Raw genomic sequence first — 19289 nt, forward strand, 5'->3', positions numbered from 1 at the left:
TTTGATCTTTTAGTGACAGCCCGCTAAGCAATCACAATGTGCGCTTTGTGCGGTGACGCCTGTCAGTTAACGCGCGCACGCCGTGGTGTGAAAACGCCGCCGCCTGAAAGGAACATGTTCTGTATAGGAATCCATTCATTCTGCTATGGAGGATAAAGCAACGCTCGTCAATGCATAGAAAAGACCAGAAGAATAGAAGTCTTGAAATAACTTATTGTTTAATTGTATTGTTTCATTTATTTATATTTAAGCCTTTAATGCTTTCTGCTCTCCTTTTTTCCTTCTTTTACTCAAACAACTTTTTTTTTTTTTTAAAGAGAACCACCGTAACATGTAATATAGAGGACAATCTGGTATATACTTTTAGAAAAACAAAAGTAAAAACAGAGACAGGTAAAAAGTGCATTTAAAGTGAATGGGAACCGCATTTAAAAAAAAATGAAGCAAATACTTACCTAAGGGGAGGGAATGCTCTGGGTGGTATAGAGCCTTCCGTCTCCTCTCCCGGTGCTCTCTATCCTGTGCTGGCTCCCCCCGTTTTAATCCCCCGCCGAAAGGGTATTTGGAAGTCTTCGGGAGCCGTGTCCTCCCAAAGATGTGCGGCTCCATACTGCACAGGCGTGAGCGTGCAAGAGAGCGTGCTTGCGCAGGCACAGTACAGGGCCGCCCTTCTTCAGGAGCACTCGGGCTCCCTGAAGACTTCTGAAGCCTCCTTTGGCCGGGTAAAACAGTATTTCACTAAATTAGTCAAATACTGCTACCGGGCGAGCCAGCACTGGATCGAGAGGACCAGGAGAGGAGCCGGAAGGCTCTATAGGACCCAAAGCCTTCCCTCTCCTTGGGTAAGTATCTGTCTCATTTTTTAAAATGCGGTTCCCATTCACTTTAAGGGCAGGCACACCTGGGCACCGCCATCGATAGCTATGTTAAACTAAGCTAAGCAAACTGTGGCTACAAGTAGAAGGTGTGACGCTATTGCCCATTGCCTGCTAATCCTTAGTGTTAGGCGGGGGGAATCTTAGCGTCAGGCAGCAGCAGGAGATCTTCTTAAAGGACAACTGAACTGAGAGGGATATGGAGGCTGCCATATTTATTTCCTTTTAATCAATACCAGTTGCCTGGCAGCCCCGCTGATCTATTTAGCTGCAGTAGTGCTTGAGTAACACCAGGAACTAGCATGCAGAAACACCTGATCTGCTGCATGCTTGTTCAGGGTCTATGGCTAAAAGTATTAAAGGCAGAGGATCAGCTGGACTGCCAGGCAACTGATATTGCTTAAAAGGAAATAAATATGGCAGCCTCCATATCCTTCTTGCTTCAGTTCCCCTTTGAGCAAAGCATTGTCAGGGGTGGGGCATCCTCACTGCGCTCTGCTGGCTTTTCCTCCACTTCTCGCCACCCCTCACAGCTTCTCCTCCACATTTCTTCTCCTCTACTGGCTTCATCCCCACTTCTCTTCTCCTCTCCTGTTTTCTGCACAACTTCTCTCCACCTCTCTTGGCTTCCCCATTACTTATCTCCACCTCTCCTGGCTTCTCCACCACTTCTCTCCACATTTCCTGGCTTCCCCACCACTTCTCTCCACCTTTTCTGGCTTCCCCACCACTTCTCTCCACCTTTCCTGGCTTCCCCACCACTTCTCTCCACCTTTCCTGGCTTATCCACCACTTCTCTCCACCTCTCCTGGCTTCTCTACCACTTCTCTCCACCTTTCCTGGCTTCCCCACCACTTCTCTCCACCTTTCCTGGCTTCCCCACCACTTCTCTCCACCTTTCCTGGCTTCCCCACCACTTCTCTCCACCTTTCCTGGCTTCCCCACCACTTCTCTCCACCTTTCCTGGCTTATTCACCACTTCTCTCCACCTTTCCTGGCTTCCCCACCACTTCTCTCCACCTTTCCTGACTTCCCCACCACTTCTCTCCACCTTTCCTGACTTCCCCACCACTTCTCTCCACCTTTCCTGGCTTATCCACCACTTCTCTCCACCTTTCCTGGCTTATCCATCACTTCTCTCCACCTTTCCTGGCTTCTCCACCACTTCACCACACCACTTGGCAGCTTTCCTTGCATTGATGGGCATCCACGGCTATAATTATTTTGTAATTCCTAGGAGTGTTCTTCCAGGGATTTATCTGACTGCCATCTGGAGTCAGAAGGAATTTTTCCATTTTAAAGAGACACTGAAGCGGAAAAAAAAATTATGATATTATGATTTGTATGTGTAGTACAGCTAAGAAATAAAACATTACGATCAGATACATCCGTCTAATTGTTTCCAGTACAGGAAGAGTTAAGAAACTCCAGTTGTTATCTCTATGGAAAAAAGCCCTTAAGCTCTACGACTTTCAAAGTCGTGGAGAGGGCTGTTTTCTGACTTTTATTATCTCAACTGTTACTAAACAAATTCCTTTTTATCTGCCAGAGGAGAGGTCATTAGTTCACAGACTGCTCTGAAAGAATCATTTTGAATGCTGAGTGTTGTGTAATCTGCACATATTATAGAATGATGCAATGTTAGAAAAAACACTATATACCTGAAAATAAAAATATGAGAATATTTTCTTTGCTGCTAATCTTCTAGTAATTATTCATAGTACACAACCAATTCATTATATCATATTTTTTTTTTCGCTTCAGTGTCTCTTTAAGGCTAACTGCCCAAGACCTTGTAAGGTTTTTCGCCTTTCCCCTGCATCCACTGGGATAAGTCCCACACTTGTCCCAGTTGATCCAGGGAAAAGGCAAACACCTCAGGATGGTGGTTTTTTTTTTGGTTGAAATTTAGGACGAATATTTATGGAAGGAGGAAACATTAGGCGGAAGAAAGGTAGAGATTAAGGGAGGGAAGGAAGAATTGGCAAAGTAATGAAAGAAGTAATGCTGAAGAGGGTAGATGAAAAGAAGGAATAGGTATTTATTTGCATGATGATCAGTCAATGCTCCGAGTCTTCAGCAGTAGACACTCTGTGCTGCACAAAGTTGGATGCTGCTGATGATGGTGTAAGAGTTGAGGGCCTGGCAGCTGGCTTGTGACACTTTCTGCTGAGCTGCACTTTACAGAGTGACACCCGCCTGGCAGCCTAGAAACGTGTCACACCTCGCGGATCTCACTCTTCACGCACTCTCCGCCACTTGTTAATGAAACTGGGCTAAAAATACCTGATTGCAGAAGTGGAATTTTATACAACTGCCAAAAGTATTCAGTCTAAATTTAACACCATTCCCCAACGGGGGCAGGAGAACACAGAACACACATCCTGATTTTCTCAAGGGGCACACACACACAGGTGTCCTGAAGCATTTTTTTTTAATTACAGATACTCTTTAAGCACTGGTGCAATAAAAAGATGCAATAAGTGGTCAAAACCATATCTCCAAAGAAACCAAAGAAGACGGGAGTGCTAAGAGGTTTTCCCGTATATACCAAGGGTAAGATGTCTGCATTATCAAATGGGGCCAACCTGTCTAACCTAGTAATGCTGCATTATTGATTGGAGGTCCGTTTTAACAGATATTAGCCACACCTAAAAGATACCTGCCCCAAAGCTGCGCTTAACTAAGGTAAGCAAATTATGTTCATGCTGGATCCACATACCTCTGTGTACTGTCCGTTCCTCTTATTGTTCCCCCTGCTCTCTGTAATCACTCCTTGAAAATTTTGACTTTTGGCTAAAGTCACATTTTGTGACAGGAAGAGGCAGGCTTGGTCTATTGTTCCCTCCTATCACACTTCCATTCCCACTTGAGGGGAGTAAATGGGACAGGGAAGAGAAGGGAATAGGAGGATGATAGGAGGTAACACCACCACAAATCTTCATCTTCCTGTCTGAAAACTTGACTTCAGCCACAAGTCAAATTATTCAAGGAGTGATTACGGGGACCAGGAGAATTGTGTAGAGGAATGAACAATGCACAGAGGTAAATGGATCCAGCGTGAACACACCCTGCGCTTACCATAGATAGATTTGCCACAGGTCAGGTGTGCTTTAAGTACACATACATGAATACTTTTTACAAAAATGAAGCCATCACATTCAATGTACACAAACCAGACTTACCATCTGACAAGGTGGTGACAGCGTGTTCCTCTGTTGAGACCCCAGGCCCATAACGGTTGTAGGCCAAGACTCTTATGCTATATTCTGTAAACTTCCGAAGGCCTTCAAGTCTGTACGAGAGTCCATCAACTTCAATATTCTGTGAAAAAGATGGTGAAACTATAGTTAGTGCCCATGTTGCACTGACTTATGTTGATGTATTGACAAGTAGTGTTGGTGTTCGTATTCGGGATGCTGCATTTGGAAGCCTGAATTATGCCGAACTTCAGCACCCAAGCTAGTGGACAGGGTCGGTCGTGGGGTTGCAGTTCACTTCACACTCCACAGGACTCAAATGCTTCCTTTTTCTTCACTTAAACTTCGAAGGAGGCCTGAAAGGAGGAGGCATCAGAGTAATGGTAAGTGCAACATGGGCCACAACCCCGTGACAATGGGTGGTGAAGTTCGGTGTTCGGCATTATTAAGGGTTCCTAAATGCACAATCCTGAATTCTGTCACCAACACTACTGAAAAGGTATAAATAACCAGAACTGGGATCAGTTGGGTTATAGTTGTATTTTTATCAGATGCACCACACTTGACAGAAAGTATGATCTATTGCTTCTCTTGTAAGTTATGTACACATGCTGGGTTAAATTTGGCCAAAGCAGCTAATCGGGACCATCTCAGGTAGAAAGCTGGCATGTGTAAGTTTGGATCCTTAGTCATGTCCAATCAATTCCATAGTTACAGGCCTCTGATCTCTACCATGGCAGAGAAACACTTCTGAGTGCAGGAAACAGTTGAATAGTTCAGGATGGGAGCTGTAAAAAATTAAAATTGTTGTCCTTCACTTTAGACAATGAACACCTTAAAGGCTAAAAATCGAAGTTTGAACATTGATAAGACAGTGAGATTCTAGTTCATTTGTATTTAGGAACCAGACTATAGATACCACTCTTTATTTAATTTATAGTTCAAGTTTCCTTTAAACATGGTTCAGACTTCAGATCTACATTTTTGACCCTCAAACCCAAAATAAGATTCTGTAACTCCAGGAAAGTTCTATTTTGGCATAGGGCAGGGGTGTCAAACTCAAATATAAAGTGGGCAGAAATTGTACACTGGGACCAAGTCACTGGCCAAACTCAATGTCTACTGGCCACCTTCCTCCCTTACAAAGTTCCCTGGTGTCTAATGACCCCACCTCCAACCCCTATACAGTTCCCTGGTTTCTTGTGGTCCTCACTCCCCTATACAGTTCCCTGGTGTCTAGTGGCCCCACCCTCCCCTATACAGTTCCCTGGTGTCTAATGCCCCCTCCCTCCCCTATATACTTCCCTGGTGTCTATAGGCCCCACCGTCCCCTATACTGTTCCCTGGTGTTCAGTGCTTTCCCCCTCCCTCCCCCATATGGTTTCCCTGGTGTTCTAGGGCTTCACCTCCAGTATAGTTTCCCTGGTAGTCTAGAGTGGGTCAAACATAATGCAAAGTAGGGAAACCACTTGAGGGCCAAATTTCATGTTTGACATGTATGGCTTAGAGCTACAGACAAAGTTACTTATCTCATAAGTTCATTTTCACTTCAGGTTTGCTTTAAGTCCATCCATTAGTATCTATTAGTATAAAACAAATCTAAGTTATTCTCTTCCTCGGAGCATAGCTTGGTGTCCAAAAAGGTCACAGCCCTCAGAGGTAGCCGCCAGACATGGAAAGCCGGAGTCCTTCTCTACGGTAATGGTGCAAATAACCTGGGCTGGTCGCGGGGCTGTCGCCGATCGCTGGTGGGTCATCACTACATGTGGAGACTCAATATTTAATGATATAACAGATCATTTTGGTTTCAGGATTATTAAATTCATTTACATTCCACAGCAATTATGAGACCTCCTGATACTTCCTACACTCCGGCTTTCATCTGTCTCTTGACTCCCGTCTTGATATTAAATGACTTTGATTTACAACTCTGCAGATGAAAGTTAAGATACTTTAAGATGGCTTATGCAGAATATCAATGAGAATTTTTTCATCTAGAATGGAGGTGGAAAAAAAAAGGAAAAAGTTGAAATTGCAGAAGACTGTCTCCTTCCCTGATTATATAATAGGCCTGATCTGAAGTCTTGATGCGCTTAATATGTGTACTAAAATGAGAACGGCGCGCAAAGGTCGCGTCTCCGCTGGAGAAGTAAAAAAAGAAAATGGCCGTAGCAGTTAAATATAACCAGGTTTTAGTGCCTGAAATGATAACAGCCTTCCTTTGGTTTAATTAAATCATTTTATAAACTGGCAGTTGGATTGGAGGAACAGTAAAACATTGTGTAAGTGGGCATAAGAGGCAGCATACTGAATGTATTACATCTTGGCGTGATAACGTTGGCAGAAGAGTTATGGCTTTATTTGCTGTCTCAAGTAATTCTTCAACACTAAAAAAAGTTATGTAAATTTTTCTGAACCGGATAAGTAGCCTATGAAGAGCTCAGACTTAAAGAGGAGCTGTAACCAAGGATTGGACTTCATCCCAATCAGTAGCCGATACCCCCTTTCCCACAAGAAATCTTTACTCTTTCTCAAATAGATCATCAGGGGGGTCTGTATGGCTGATATTGTGGTGAAACCCCTCCCACAGTGTGATGTCAGGACCTAGGTTCTGACATCACACTGTGGGGGCCTTGTTGCATTGTGGGAAATAATGACTGTTACCAACTGCCTAGCAACCAGTAACTCCCTATGTGCTTATGCATATATTTAATAAAACAACCTTTTAGCCTATCGCATTGTTAGGGGGTGTGGTTATAGATAATGACAGTTGTTGCTGTCTGTTTTTCCATGTCTGCCAGCAGTGAAGATGATGACTTGCAGGCTGATTGTGGATCAAACAATATGAACAAATTGCATGGTGCATATCAACCATTTATTGCTCTCTCCTATTTTTCAACTTCTCACTTTGCAATATACTGATTTATGTTTGTACACCTTTTCGCTAAAGTTTCTCTTTAACCTAGCTCTTAACCTCCTTGTCGTTCTAAAAAATCCGGCAAGGAGGCAGCGCCGCACTTTTTTTTAATTTATTTTTTTTAAAATCATGTAGCGAGCCCAGGGCTCGCTACATGATAGCCGCTGAGCGGCGGCATCCCCCCACCCACTCCGATCGCCTTCGGCGATCAGAGTATGCAGGAAATCCCGTTGAGAACGGGATTTCCTGCAGGGCTTCCCCGGTCGCCATGGCGACCGGGCGGGATGACGTCACCGAAGTCAGAGGGAATCCCGATCCGCCCCTTTAGCGCTGCCTGGCACTGATTGGCCAGGCTGCGCAGGGGTCTGGGGCGGGGGGGACGGCTCGGCGCGGCGAATCGGAGGCGAGCGGCGGCGATCGCGTACTACACGCAGCTAGCAAAGTGCTAGCTGCGTGTAGGAAAAAAAAAATATGCAAACCGGCCCAGCGGGGCCTGAGAAATCCTCCTGCGCAGGTTACCCCGAACTGTGTTTTGGATAACCGGCAAGGAGGTTAAAGGACACCTTAAAGGACCACTATAGGGGAAAAAGTATGGTAAGTAGTTACAATCTGAAAGAAACAACAGGTTCTAGTCCATCTCCTCACAGGGGACTCTCATGGTTTTATTTGTTTTCAAAGGCATTTACAGAACAGCATTTGCTAAGTTTAACAGCCAAAATAGTGTGCAAGGGAGTAGGCAGGCTGGTATCTTACTATTTTGGCAGTTAATCTTCCGTGTCAGATTTGAACCGCTTACACTTTCCAAAGCTCTGACAGAACCGACAGGTTTTGGACAAGTCCATCTCTTCATGGGGGATTCTCAGGGTTTTCTTTGTTTTCAAAAGGATTTCCTCAACGGTAGTTGCTAAGTTTAACTGCTAAAATAGTGTGCAAGCGAATAGGGAGGGGCTGGCTAGTAGCTTACTATTTTGGCAGTTAGACTGAGCAACTGCAGTTCAAGAAATGTTTTAGAGAGCAAAGAAAACCCTGTGAATCACCCATGAGGAGATGGACTAGTCCAAAACCTGTAATTTCTGTCAGATTTTAACTGCTTACTTTCTTTCACTGTAGTGCTCCTTTAAAGGATACCCGAAGTGACGTGTGACATGATGAGCTAGACATGGGTGTGTACAGTGCCCAGCACACACATAGCTATGCTGTGTTCGTTTTTTTCTTTCTCTGCCTGAAAGAGTTAAATATCAGGTATGTAAGTGGCTGACTCAGTCCTAACTCAGACAGGAAGTGACTACAGTGTGACCCTCACCAATAAAAATGTCCTTTTTTTTCTCTTTCTTGCTATCAGAAGTCCTTTTCTGTTAGGAAAGTGTTTATAGTTGGAATTTCTTATCAGTGAGGATCACACTGTAGTCACTTCCTGTCTGAGTCAGGACTGAGTCAGCCACTTACATACCTGATATTTAACTCTTTCAGGCAGAGAATAGTTATTAGTGTGCTAGGCACTGTACATAAACATGTCTATCTCATCATGTCACATGTCACTTCGAGGATCCTTTAAGGACACCTGAAGTCAGCATAATAAAAAGATGTTAGATATTTACCTCAGTAGGGGGAAGCCTCTGGATGGTCCGCAGGCTTCACCGATATTCTTACGCTCCGCCTGCGCTGGGACCCTCTAAACAGTCTTTGACATTATTGTGAAAGATAGCTTGTGGCTGCACTTCCTCCCGTGTAAAAGCGCAGCCGCAAATTACGGCCTGAGCCTGCAAAGCAGCATGGAGCCACTTGTACATGGCTTTTTATACTCAGTCCATGAGCAGCTCTGTGGTACTGCGCAAGCCGAAACCCACTGCCCCCTGCACATTGCACTCGCACGTGTACATGGAAGGGAGAACAGCCGCAAAGTGAGGGGGAAGACAGGAGTTTCAAAACAGCCAAATAACTATCCATCTGTTGGAGGGTGCGGTGTGCCAGTGTTGCTAATTGCAAATTTTCACGAAAGTCATTTTCACATTGAAAATGCTATTTGCGAATTTAAATTTAAAAAAATAAAAAATAGCTTGTCATTTTGCATTTTTCGTGAAAATGTTGAAAAATCCTTATGTTACTGTGGAAATTGCTGAAACGGGGGAAAACAATATTTTTACTCCCCCCCCCCCAAGAAAAAAAAGCAATGCACAGCAAGTCAACAAAAAAAAATATCAAGAAAGTGAATGTGGAGAAAATATTGACATTTTTCGCTCGTCACAGGTACTGTATATTGGTATGGATAGTCACCTACCATACCTCTCTTGATTGTCTATGGGACAGGGGCAGGCCTGGATTTACATTACAGGAGCCTAAAGGCACAGATGTCCTGCCACCCTAGACTTCTCTCTCCAGGAACCCACAAACCCCGCCGAACCGCAGCGCAAGTGTGCCAGCAGGCCCAGATGTCACTTCTCCCTTACCTGTCAAAGGCAGCTACAGGTGTCCCTTAGCATTAGGTAGCCAGAGGTACTTATTAAGTAGCTAGTGGTGCCCCTGACTGAAGGGGGATCTTTTCAGTAGAATGCTGAGAGCCATGTGACTAAACACTCATTTACCCTCCACTCAGGACACAGCATAGACAAGGAGGGAGGTGGTTAGGGGAGGGGAGTGAGCCGCCCCTCCATCATCAGGCGCCTGTAGGCACATGCCTTATGGTAAATCCAGCCCTGGACAGGGGCACTGCCAATACTGCCACTCATTCTGAATCTTACAGTGGATTTGTGTGCCTGCAGGACACCGAGGGAAAGGTGTAGCTGGTGTGTCATATGACTCCTTCAGCTTTCGCTAGTAGAGTGTGGAGATCTTGGAAAAGGAGGATGAAGACCTTGGTAAGGTGGCACCGTCTCGACAAAGTGTGGAGGCCCAGCTGGTCATTTACAGAATGATGGGTATATATTTTTTTCCAATAATCTGCTGTGGAGGGAAGCAGTGAGTGATTTTTTCCACCTGGAAATATGATTCAATGCTCTGATGGACTTTACTGCTCCACGGGCAATTTGAAGGAAAAACCCAACAAACTAGTTCATCAAACATTCGCCTGGATCTTCATTGTCTACTTCCCTGTAAAAATAGTCCTTTAGACATTTATCCATCATCAGAGAGAGAGAGTCCATTAGCCGCTGTTCTCCCTCATTTCGCTCATAATGTTCACACGTGTTGTAAAAGCAAAGCGCACGCGGCTCGGGTCCATCTTCTGCTGATTAGATTTTTATGTCCTTCCCGAGATGTGACCTCCACATCTCAACTAAATTACTTTAGGCCGAGTCTGACTAATGATCTACGAAGAGCTACGATCCCCGGCTAATCACGGAAAGGGCGATGCTGCTCTCGCCTAATATTCTATGGAGTCTCCATGGCTTGTTGTACATATTGTTTAACATCATTATCTGGGATCGTTTAATTGTGCCTGTCAGAGGATGAAAGGTGTAATTTAAAGAGATTCTGTAACAAAATTTTGAGCCTTATTTCTTCTATCCTATAAGTTCCTATAGCTGTTGTAATGTGCTTTGTCTTACTGCAGCCTTTCCTATTTGCACAGTGGCTGTATTATCTCTGTTATATGATCTAATCTTCTCTTCTCTGTCAGCTCTGTTGGGCTGAGGCAGTCAGGCTGGAATGTGCTGTGCTGCTTGTGATTGGATAGAAGCTATACACACCCTCTCCTGGCCCCCTGCACACTCTGTATGACTCACACACTGAGCTACTCTCAGCCTATCACTTGCTATGTCTTTTGTTTGTAAACACTGCATACAAATGGCAATTACAAGCCAGGATTGCAGCAGATAGAGGCAGAAACAGCACAGAGGGGCCCAGGAGAACATAATGAATAGAATGGTATGCTTTTTATCGTAAGAATTTTACAGTACAGATTCTCTTTAAAGCAAACCTGAAGCGAAAAAAATCTTATGATATAATGAATTATATGTGTAGTACGGATAATGAATAGAACATTAGTAGCAAAGAAAAGAGTCTCTGATTTTTTATTTTCATTTATATAGCTTTTTTTTATAATATTGCATCATTCTGTCATATTTTCAGTTTACAAACCACACTCTGTATTTTAAATTATAAAACAGAGCAGAAATAATGACCCTTTGAAGTTTCCTGCATTAAAACCTTATCTGAAGCTGTCTCTCACTGTTCCTTTAATGTATACAGTAAGAGTTCACAAAACAGGACTGGCTTCGATCCAAGTTGGGTCGAAGGGCTCAGAGAAGCTCTTTTGCATAGATAACAACTGAAGTTAAAGGACCACTATCGTGAAAAACTGTAACATTTAAGATAGATGTAAATACATACAAATAAATAGTACATTTCTTAAATAAAAAAAAAAATGAGCCATAAATTACTTTTCTCCTATGTTGCTGTCACTTACCGTAGGCAGTAGAAATCTGACAGAACCGACAGGTTTTGGGATAGTCCATCTGTTCATGGGGGATTCTCAGCATGGCCTTTATTCTTTATAAGATACTCCCTGAAATGGATTTACAAAAAGATGCTGGCCAGCCTCCCTACTCACTGCACACTTTTTTGGCAGTCAGATGGAGCGACTACCATTCACTAAGCGCGTTTGAAAAATAAAGAAAACCCTGAGAACCCCCAAGAGAAGATGGGCTACTCCAAAATCTGTCGGTTCTATCAGATTTCTACTACCTACTGTAGGTGACATCACCATAGGAGAAAAGTAATTTATGGCTCATTTTACTCTGGAAGAAATGTACTTCTTATTTGTATGTGTTTACATGTAGTTTACATTTTATGTTTTTCGTGATAGTGGTCATTTAAAGTGGAGCTGAACTCTTGCACAGGACAGAAGGAAAACATATAGAAATGCACCCTGTGTGTACTTAGAGAGCCTGTCTAATTCCCCTTTATCTATGACTAAGCACAAGTTGTAATTTGATCCCTTAGCTGTGTCAGCTGACTGACACGGCAGCGAGCTCATTTGTAAACACAGGAAGTTAAGGATATGTCTGCTTTTATGAAAGCAGGAAGTAGACAAACTGCAGATTTATTGCATTATTTGTATCAGCTATAACAAATAAATGTTTTCTTTATAGGTTATTATGCTGCTGCTTATCTTTTAGAGCAGAGAGGAAGTTCTGAGTTCAGGTCTGATTTAACACTTTCTCCTGTACTGGAAAATAACATGAGACTCTCTTCTTTGCTTCTAATATTCTATTTTTTAGCTGTACTATGCCGTACATGCAATTCATTTTATCATAAAAATAACATAAAAAAATTAATTATTATTTCTAATATCTTAAAGGGAACCAGAGACGAAGCACCCTTGTGTATTTTACCATATATATCAGTAAGAACATTAGAGAAAACACTTACCATGCTCTCTGTTTCATCCTCACTGCTAAAAGTGTCTGTTACCAGCTGTGATAAGAATCCCAGACTGAGCATTCAGTCTGGCTTTGCAGGTAATAATTATAGCTGAGTCATTATAGCAGAGCCACAAGGAGGCAGGCTTGGGCTTGAAAAGACACCAGAGAAGACAGACTCAGCTATAATCTTTCCGTAGCAAAGCTAGACTGAGTGCTCAGTCTTGGATTCTTATCAGAGGTGATAACAGTCAGATTAAACAGAGAACAATGAAACAAAGAGCAGATTAGGTGTTTACTGTCATGTTCCCACTGATTTATAAGGTAAAATACAAGAGGGTGCTTCATCTCTGGTTCTCTTTAACACTCTATCCACACTTAAAATATGTTTTCCCTTCAAATACACTTTAAACAGTGCCGATGTAGTGATCTCTTAGCTGCAGTTGATGGGCTCATGGTGCAGATTCCCAGGAGCTGTTTTTAAGCAGGGCGATAAGCTTGAATTTTGTTGTTTGAAAACCCATGGAGCTTTGCAGACTTAGCAACATAGCGGTGCCCCGTAATTAACCTTTATCTGTGCAGCAAATAATTAATTCCTAATGACATAAAAAGTCCACAAAATTGTAAATAAGCAAACAATATTTGTGAATAAGAAATGACTGAAAACCAAACAAAGTAAAATTCAAGGATTTGTCAAATGAAAGTATCAGCTTTTCTAATTAATCTTGTATGACTGTTTTCTTTTGTAAAAAAAAAAAAAGATTAGTGTAAAAAAAAAAAGTGAGAGAAAATTGACATTGAAAATACCAGTTTAATGATTGGTATTTTTCTGATGGAGACTTTTATAAAACTGAAGAAAATAATCTTGTATTTGATTCATTTTATAGACTGCAGACCATTAAAGGATACCCGAAGTGACATGTGATATGATGAGATAGACATGGGTATGTACAGTGCCAAGCACACTAATAACTATGCTGTGTTTCTTTTTTTCTTTCTCTGTCTGAAATAGTTAAATATTAAGGTATGTAAGTGGCTGACTCAGTCCTGATTTAGACAGGAAGTGGCTACAGTGTAACCCTCATTGATAAGAAATTACAACTATAAAACATTTTCCTAGCAGAAAATGACTTCTGAGAGCAAGAAAGAGATAAATGGAGAATTTCTTATCAGTGAGGGTCACACTGCAGTCACTTCCTGTCTAAGTCAGGACTGAGTCAGCCACACATACCTGATATTTAACTCTTTCAGGCAGAGAAAGGAAAAAAAGGAACACAGTATAGTTATTTGTGTGCTAGGCACTGTACAAACCCATGTCTATCACATATCATGTCACATGTCACTTCGGGTATCCTTTAACCAATGGTACCTTTTTGGCTGTGGTCACATTTAGACCATAAAAAATAAGGTCACCAGCACACCTTCAAATGAAATGACTCACCTGTTCCCTTCCTGAAATGGTTTCTGTGCACAGAACTCTGTAGCCCTGAACGGGGCCATTGGCATAAGCCGGAGGTTCCCAAGTAATCAGGAGGGAGGTCGGAGATGTGGACACCACTTGAAGGTTTTCTACAGGTCCGGGGACTTGTACTGAAAGGCATGAAAACAGACAGCAAAATTACAATCTAACTATGTGTTCATTTATTGAGGTACATAAACATATACAGCATATATATATATATATATATATATATATGTATATATATATATATATATATATATATATACACACACACAGAGTTTGTATGTTCTCCAGTGTCTACAGCAGGGGTCTCAAACTCAATTTTCCTGGAGGCCGCAGGAGGCAAAGTCAGGATAAGGCTGGGCCGCATAAAGAATTTCACAATCGCGGCGCATCGCCGCCTCTGCCTGCCCCTCTCACTCTTCCTTCACACTGGGGTGGGGAGAGGCGGCGATCCGTGCGGCGATTGACGTCAGGAAGGGCAGAGCTGAAGCTGAAAGCTCTGCCCCTTCCAGGAAATGCTGGCGGATTGCCCCCCGGGCGACTTGAGGGCTCTGCAGCCCTCGTTTAGCGGCGTGGATGCGGCGGATTACTTGGGAGCACTGAAGCAAACTATAAGGAAGCTTTTGCTGGCGAGGGCCACAAAATATTGTATCGAGGGCCGCGAGTTTGAGACCCCTGGTCTACATTATGTGGGTTTTCTTCCGGGCACTCCGGTTTCCTTCCACATCCCAAAAACAGACGTATAAGTTACTTGGCTTACCCCTAAAATTGGCCCTTGACAATGATGGACATATGACTATGGCAGGGATTAGATTGTGAGCTCCTCTGAGGCTCAGCTAGTGCAGTGTTCTCCCCAGGCTCTTTTAGCCGGGTACTCTACCCGGCTAGTTTTGGTGAGCACCCGGCTGTCATTGGCTCACCTCCCTCTCTGCTGTAAGCAGAGTTGGGCACAGAAGCATCAGCCCTGTATTCTCTCATCTCGCCCCACCCAGCTACTTTTTTATGCCACCCGGCTGGAAAAAAATTCTGGGGAGAACACTGCAGTGTCATTACTCTGTACAGAGCTACGGAAGATGCCGGCACTATATAAATACTAAATAATGATAACACTATATCTAAATCAAAGTTCTTGCATGTTCTATGGAATTCTCTCAGGGTCTCTTTACAGTATCCCGTCTTCCTCTAACACTAGACCATCCACCCACACCTAATACACTCAAACTGCATCAACTTATTAGCCTAACTGTTGTGGCACCTAAAAGTTACATTCCTGCATGAGGACCAAAGATTGTACAAAATATGTGAGTCCAGAAAAAATGTTTTTTATTAGGACTTACGTACATGGATGTTTATTTTTTACATTAGGGCTGCATTTCTTATGTACTGTAAATGCATCTTAAAGGATATCTAAATTTTAAAAATATAGTAATCCACAATGCCCCCTCTGTCTCCTATATGCCCTCCAACCCCACCTCGACCCTAATTCCTTGGTACTGCGCCCGTCAAGTCTGCACCAACAGGTTTCGGGGCAGAGTGATCTAAAAAGCCATCATTATTACCAACACTATTATTAACATTATTTGGACCCGGGACCCCCCCCTTACATTAAATAATGTGCCGGTCCACCCCAGTGTGGGGTTCCCCACTCCCTCTGGAACTGTAAAATGGCTCACCCTGCTCCTGCAAAAGTCCTGGTGGCGTAAGACATAGGTGTAGCCAGTAGTAGGTGGCCATAGCATAGGTAGCCAGGAATAAGTGTAGCCAGTAGTAGGTGGCCATAGCATAGGTAGCCAGGGATAGGGTGTAGGCAGTAGTAGGTGGCCGTAGCATAGGTAGCCAGGGATAGGGTGTAGCCAGTAGTAGGTGGCCGTAGCATAGGTAGCCAGGGATAGGGTGTAGCCAGTAGTAGGTGGCCGTAGCATAGGTAGCCAGGGATAGGTGTAGGCAGTCATAGGTGGCCGTAGCATAGGTAGCCAGGGATAGGTGTAGGCAGTCATAGGTGGCCGTAGCATAGGTAGCCAGGTATGGTTTTGGCAGTCATAGGTGGCCGTAGCATAGGTAGCCAGGGATAGGTGTAGGCAGTCATAGGTGGCCGTAGTTTAGGTAGCCAGGGATAGGTGTAGGCAGTCATAGGTGGCACAAGTGGAAAGAAAGAGTGCTGGCGATGTAATACTGCCTAAAATTTGCCCAGCTTACCAGTCCTGTTTGTAGAGCTTGGACCGGGCATTGAGTGGCAGCAGGATAATGAAGAATGGCATACGGATATCAGAGAACATTCAGCGCTTCAGCGCGCAATACTGAAGAGGCAGATTTTAATTCAAAGGCTGTCTCTTGATTGGCCGTGATGGGCGGGACAAGAGCCCCGTTACTGAGCCAATCACTGCTCTCGCTCTTCTGCTGTGTGTGCGCTCCAGCCGATGGGGAAGCAGTCTCTGCGTTCCAGGTGCATCATCATAGGTCGCGCATCCCATCTGGCACCTGCGCAGTGCATCAGCAAGCCTCCCGCAACCAGGAAATAGCTTCGGGAGCTTGCTTTTCATGGAGGTAGACAGGGAAATGTGAACAGCGGCAGTGGCGGCGATGCGGAAGTGGCGAAAGGCAGCGGGAAAAATCGGTATTTTGCAAATGTGCATGGTATGATTACCATGCACATTAAAACCGTGATATACCGTAATACCGGTATATCGCGGCAACCCTACTTGGGACTGCACTAGGCATCCCTTCTAGCATAGTCAGGTTGTATTATCTGTCTTGCCTTATATTTGTCTGTCTCTTGCGATTGTCTTGTCGCCAGCGGCGGTCGACAGGAAATCATTCTGCCTTAGGGGTGCTAACCAGAGCAGCGGTTGCTACTGGTAGCCCCATCTGTTTGTCTGTTTGGATTGCATTCGCTCTAGCGGTAGTGGCGGTGGTTCCTTCTGTATTCTGTCTGGGAGTGTAGGCCAGAGCTGCGGTTGCTGCTGGCTACTCCCTCTCTCTGTCTTGTCTGGTACGAACGCTTGCTGTAGGCTCGGTGTGGTAACCGTTTAGCAAGCGTTCGCGTTCTCTATTTCGTGTTTGTGTTACATTGGTTAGTTAGGGTGACACGCTTATCACTGGGTGCCTAAGGCGCGGTGATCCTGTCTTTAACGCGTTCGCTGTTGTGAATGAGTGTGGTGTTCGCGTTTAGCTAGCGTTTGTTATTTTCCTTAATGTTCTGATCATTGTTATTTGCTATGTCTTTCCTGCTACACTTGTGCTCTGTCTGATTCGGTCTTATGTCACTATTGGCAATCGCCACTCTTGCGATTGCGTTCCCACTTCGTTTCCGCTGTTGTGTGTTCACCGTCGCTGGGTGGCGACTAGATTGGTGGACACACATACACTGGCAATCGTCACTCTGGCGATTGCGTTCCCACTTCGTTTCCGCTGTTGTGTGTTCACCGTCGCTGGGTGGCGACTAGATTGGTGGACACACATACATTCTGTCTCTGTGCTCTCTCACTGTAAGAGCTGTCTTGCCCTGTATTGCTTCGACTCGTGCAATTCCCATCTGGCATCTGTGGCAGGGCAGAGGCTGTGTTTCTCTGCACTTCACAGCTCCATCTGCTGGTGGGAATTTCTCTCTACAGGTGCATAGCACCATAGCAGGGTTCTGTTAAATTACACGCTTGTGGAGGATTTCCGCAGTGTCAGCGCGCATCTTGTGCGCTGACCACGGAAATAATTCTGCAATCGTTACAGCCTCTCCATTCACCAGGGTAATTACCATAAAAGTGGGCATCCTGAATAATTTACTGTATTCTACTAAACGTCGTTACGGGTCCTCTAACAGTTTTTGACAGTGTTGTTCTCCCTGTAATTCTGGGACAAAGATTACAGGTGTCAAAATGCTGCTGCCAGTAAATAACATACCAGAGAGAAAAAACATGGCTCAGCCTCGCAGGCAGTGTTAGATTAACCTTAGTAAATTAGGCTTAGAGTAATCGGCCCGGCCCACGCATTGCCAATGCCCCCCAGCTTTGTTTCTGCTGAATTTGATTAACAACCTCCAAAAACAGAGTATTAAGTAGAAGGAACATTTTTACAGTTAATTGGATTTTCTGAAACCACCACAGAATAAAAGAAGAAAGAAACAGAAGGCCGAATACCTGAAGACTGATCAGCATCGGCGAGGCGATGATCTACCAGCGCCCTTTGCTTTATTACAGCTCCTCTGTGCAATATTTATCATTTCCAAGCCATTTCTGCTCTCCTTCCAGTTACACACGTGGACGTGGCATTTTTCATGCCTTTTCCTTAACAATATCCTAATTTTACAGCATTTTTTTTTCAGTTTCCTAAAACTGATTGCACTCGTAACATTTTGCAGGCAATACACAAATTGCTTAAAGGGACTCCGAGCACCTCTCACGGGCATGCCTTTAAGACAGACGACTTCCAACAAAGTCGTGCTATGACCCCTCTGGAGGAGCCTCTTGCAATGGCCATGCGTGTCACTTCCTCTTCCTGCTTCATTCAGTGATGCACTTCTCTAACAGAGAAGACAGGGGTGACCCGGAATTTATAACATAGCCAAGATGGCAGCCACGATTTTTACATTAAAATTGGACGAAAACTATTTGGTGTAGAACGCCGATTCAGGCATCAAATAAAAGAGGAGAGCACAAGCTACAGAAAAGTATGCATCTTTAAGTACTTTGCAGTACTGATTGGTGTCCTAAAGGCATGCCCATGAGAGGTGCTCGGAGTCCCTTTAAAGAGACTGTGTAAAAAAAAAAAAAAAAAAAAACTCTCTCTGGGGGATACTTACCTTGGGAGGGCTTCCTCCATTCTCCTCCATCCCAGCTATCAAGCACTGGAAGCCTCCGAAACCACAGCAGACAAGGATGTCGACCGTGGTGCAGGCAATATTTGCCTTCCTCAGCTCCAGCACAGACGCAGTAGCGGATTTCCGATCTGGCTCAGGCAGAAATAGCAGAGCCTGATCACGTCCGCTCTACTGTGCAGACATGAGTCACTTGCTCAGTAGAGCGGATCAGATTGGGATCGGCTATTTCTGCCTGAGCCAGATCGGAAAGCTGCTACTGCGCCTGCACTAGATTGCGATAGGTAAATATTTACCTCCCCGGTGTTTGGGGCCTTCCTGCGCTGAATCGCTGGGACGGAGGACGACGGGAGAAGCCTTATTAGGATCCAAAAGCTTCTTCCTCCCGAGGTAAGTACCCCCCCGAGGATTTTTTTTTCTTACCGATTTTCTTTAACCTGCCCACTGTCATGAAAATTTTTAACATTTAAAATATGTGCATTTCAACCTGAGGACAACACTATAAATTACTTTTTTCCTATGTTGCTGTTGCTTACAGTAAGCAGTACAAATCGGACAGGTTTTAGACTAGTCTATATCCTCATAGGGAATCTCAGCATTCCCTTTATTCTTTACATAAGCAGTCCCTGTAAAGCAGAGTTCCCCAACCCTGCCCTCAAGGCCCACCA

General features: G+C 44.1%; 1 protein-coding gene across 7 annotated transcripts in view; it reads right to left on the bottom strand.

Moving 5' to 3' along the window:
* Positions 1-19289, bottom strand: part of DCC (DCC netrin 1 receptor) — a 1000213-nt gene that overhangs the window by 221921 nt on the left and 759003 nt on the right. For all 7 annotated transcript variants that reach the window (XM_068251343.1, XM_068251342.1, XM_068251341.1 and 4 more), the window contains 2 exons: positions 13791-13939; positions 4061-4199 (listed from right to left, as the gene is read on the bottom strand). In XM_068251343.1, the coding sequence (XP_068107444.1) occupies positions 4061-4199; positions 13791-13939 (288 nt within the window). The remainder of the gene's footprint in view (positions 1-4060; positions 4200-13790; positions 13940-19289) is intronic.

The sequence above is a fragment of the Hyperolius riggenbachi genome, chromosome 1 (genome assembly GCF_040937935.1).
Source record: "Hyperolius riggenbachi isolate aHypRig1 chromosome 1, aHypRig1.pri, whole genome shotgun sequence".
In the NCBI taxonomy this organism is placed as follows: Eukaryota; Metazoa; Chordata; class Amphibia; order Anura; family Hyperoliidae; genus Hyperolius; species Hyperolius riggenbachi.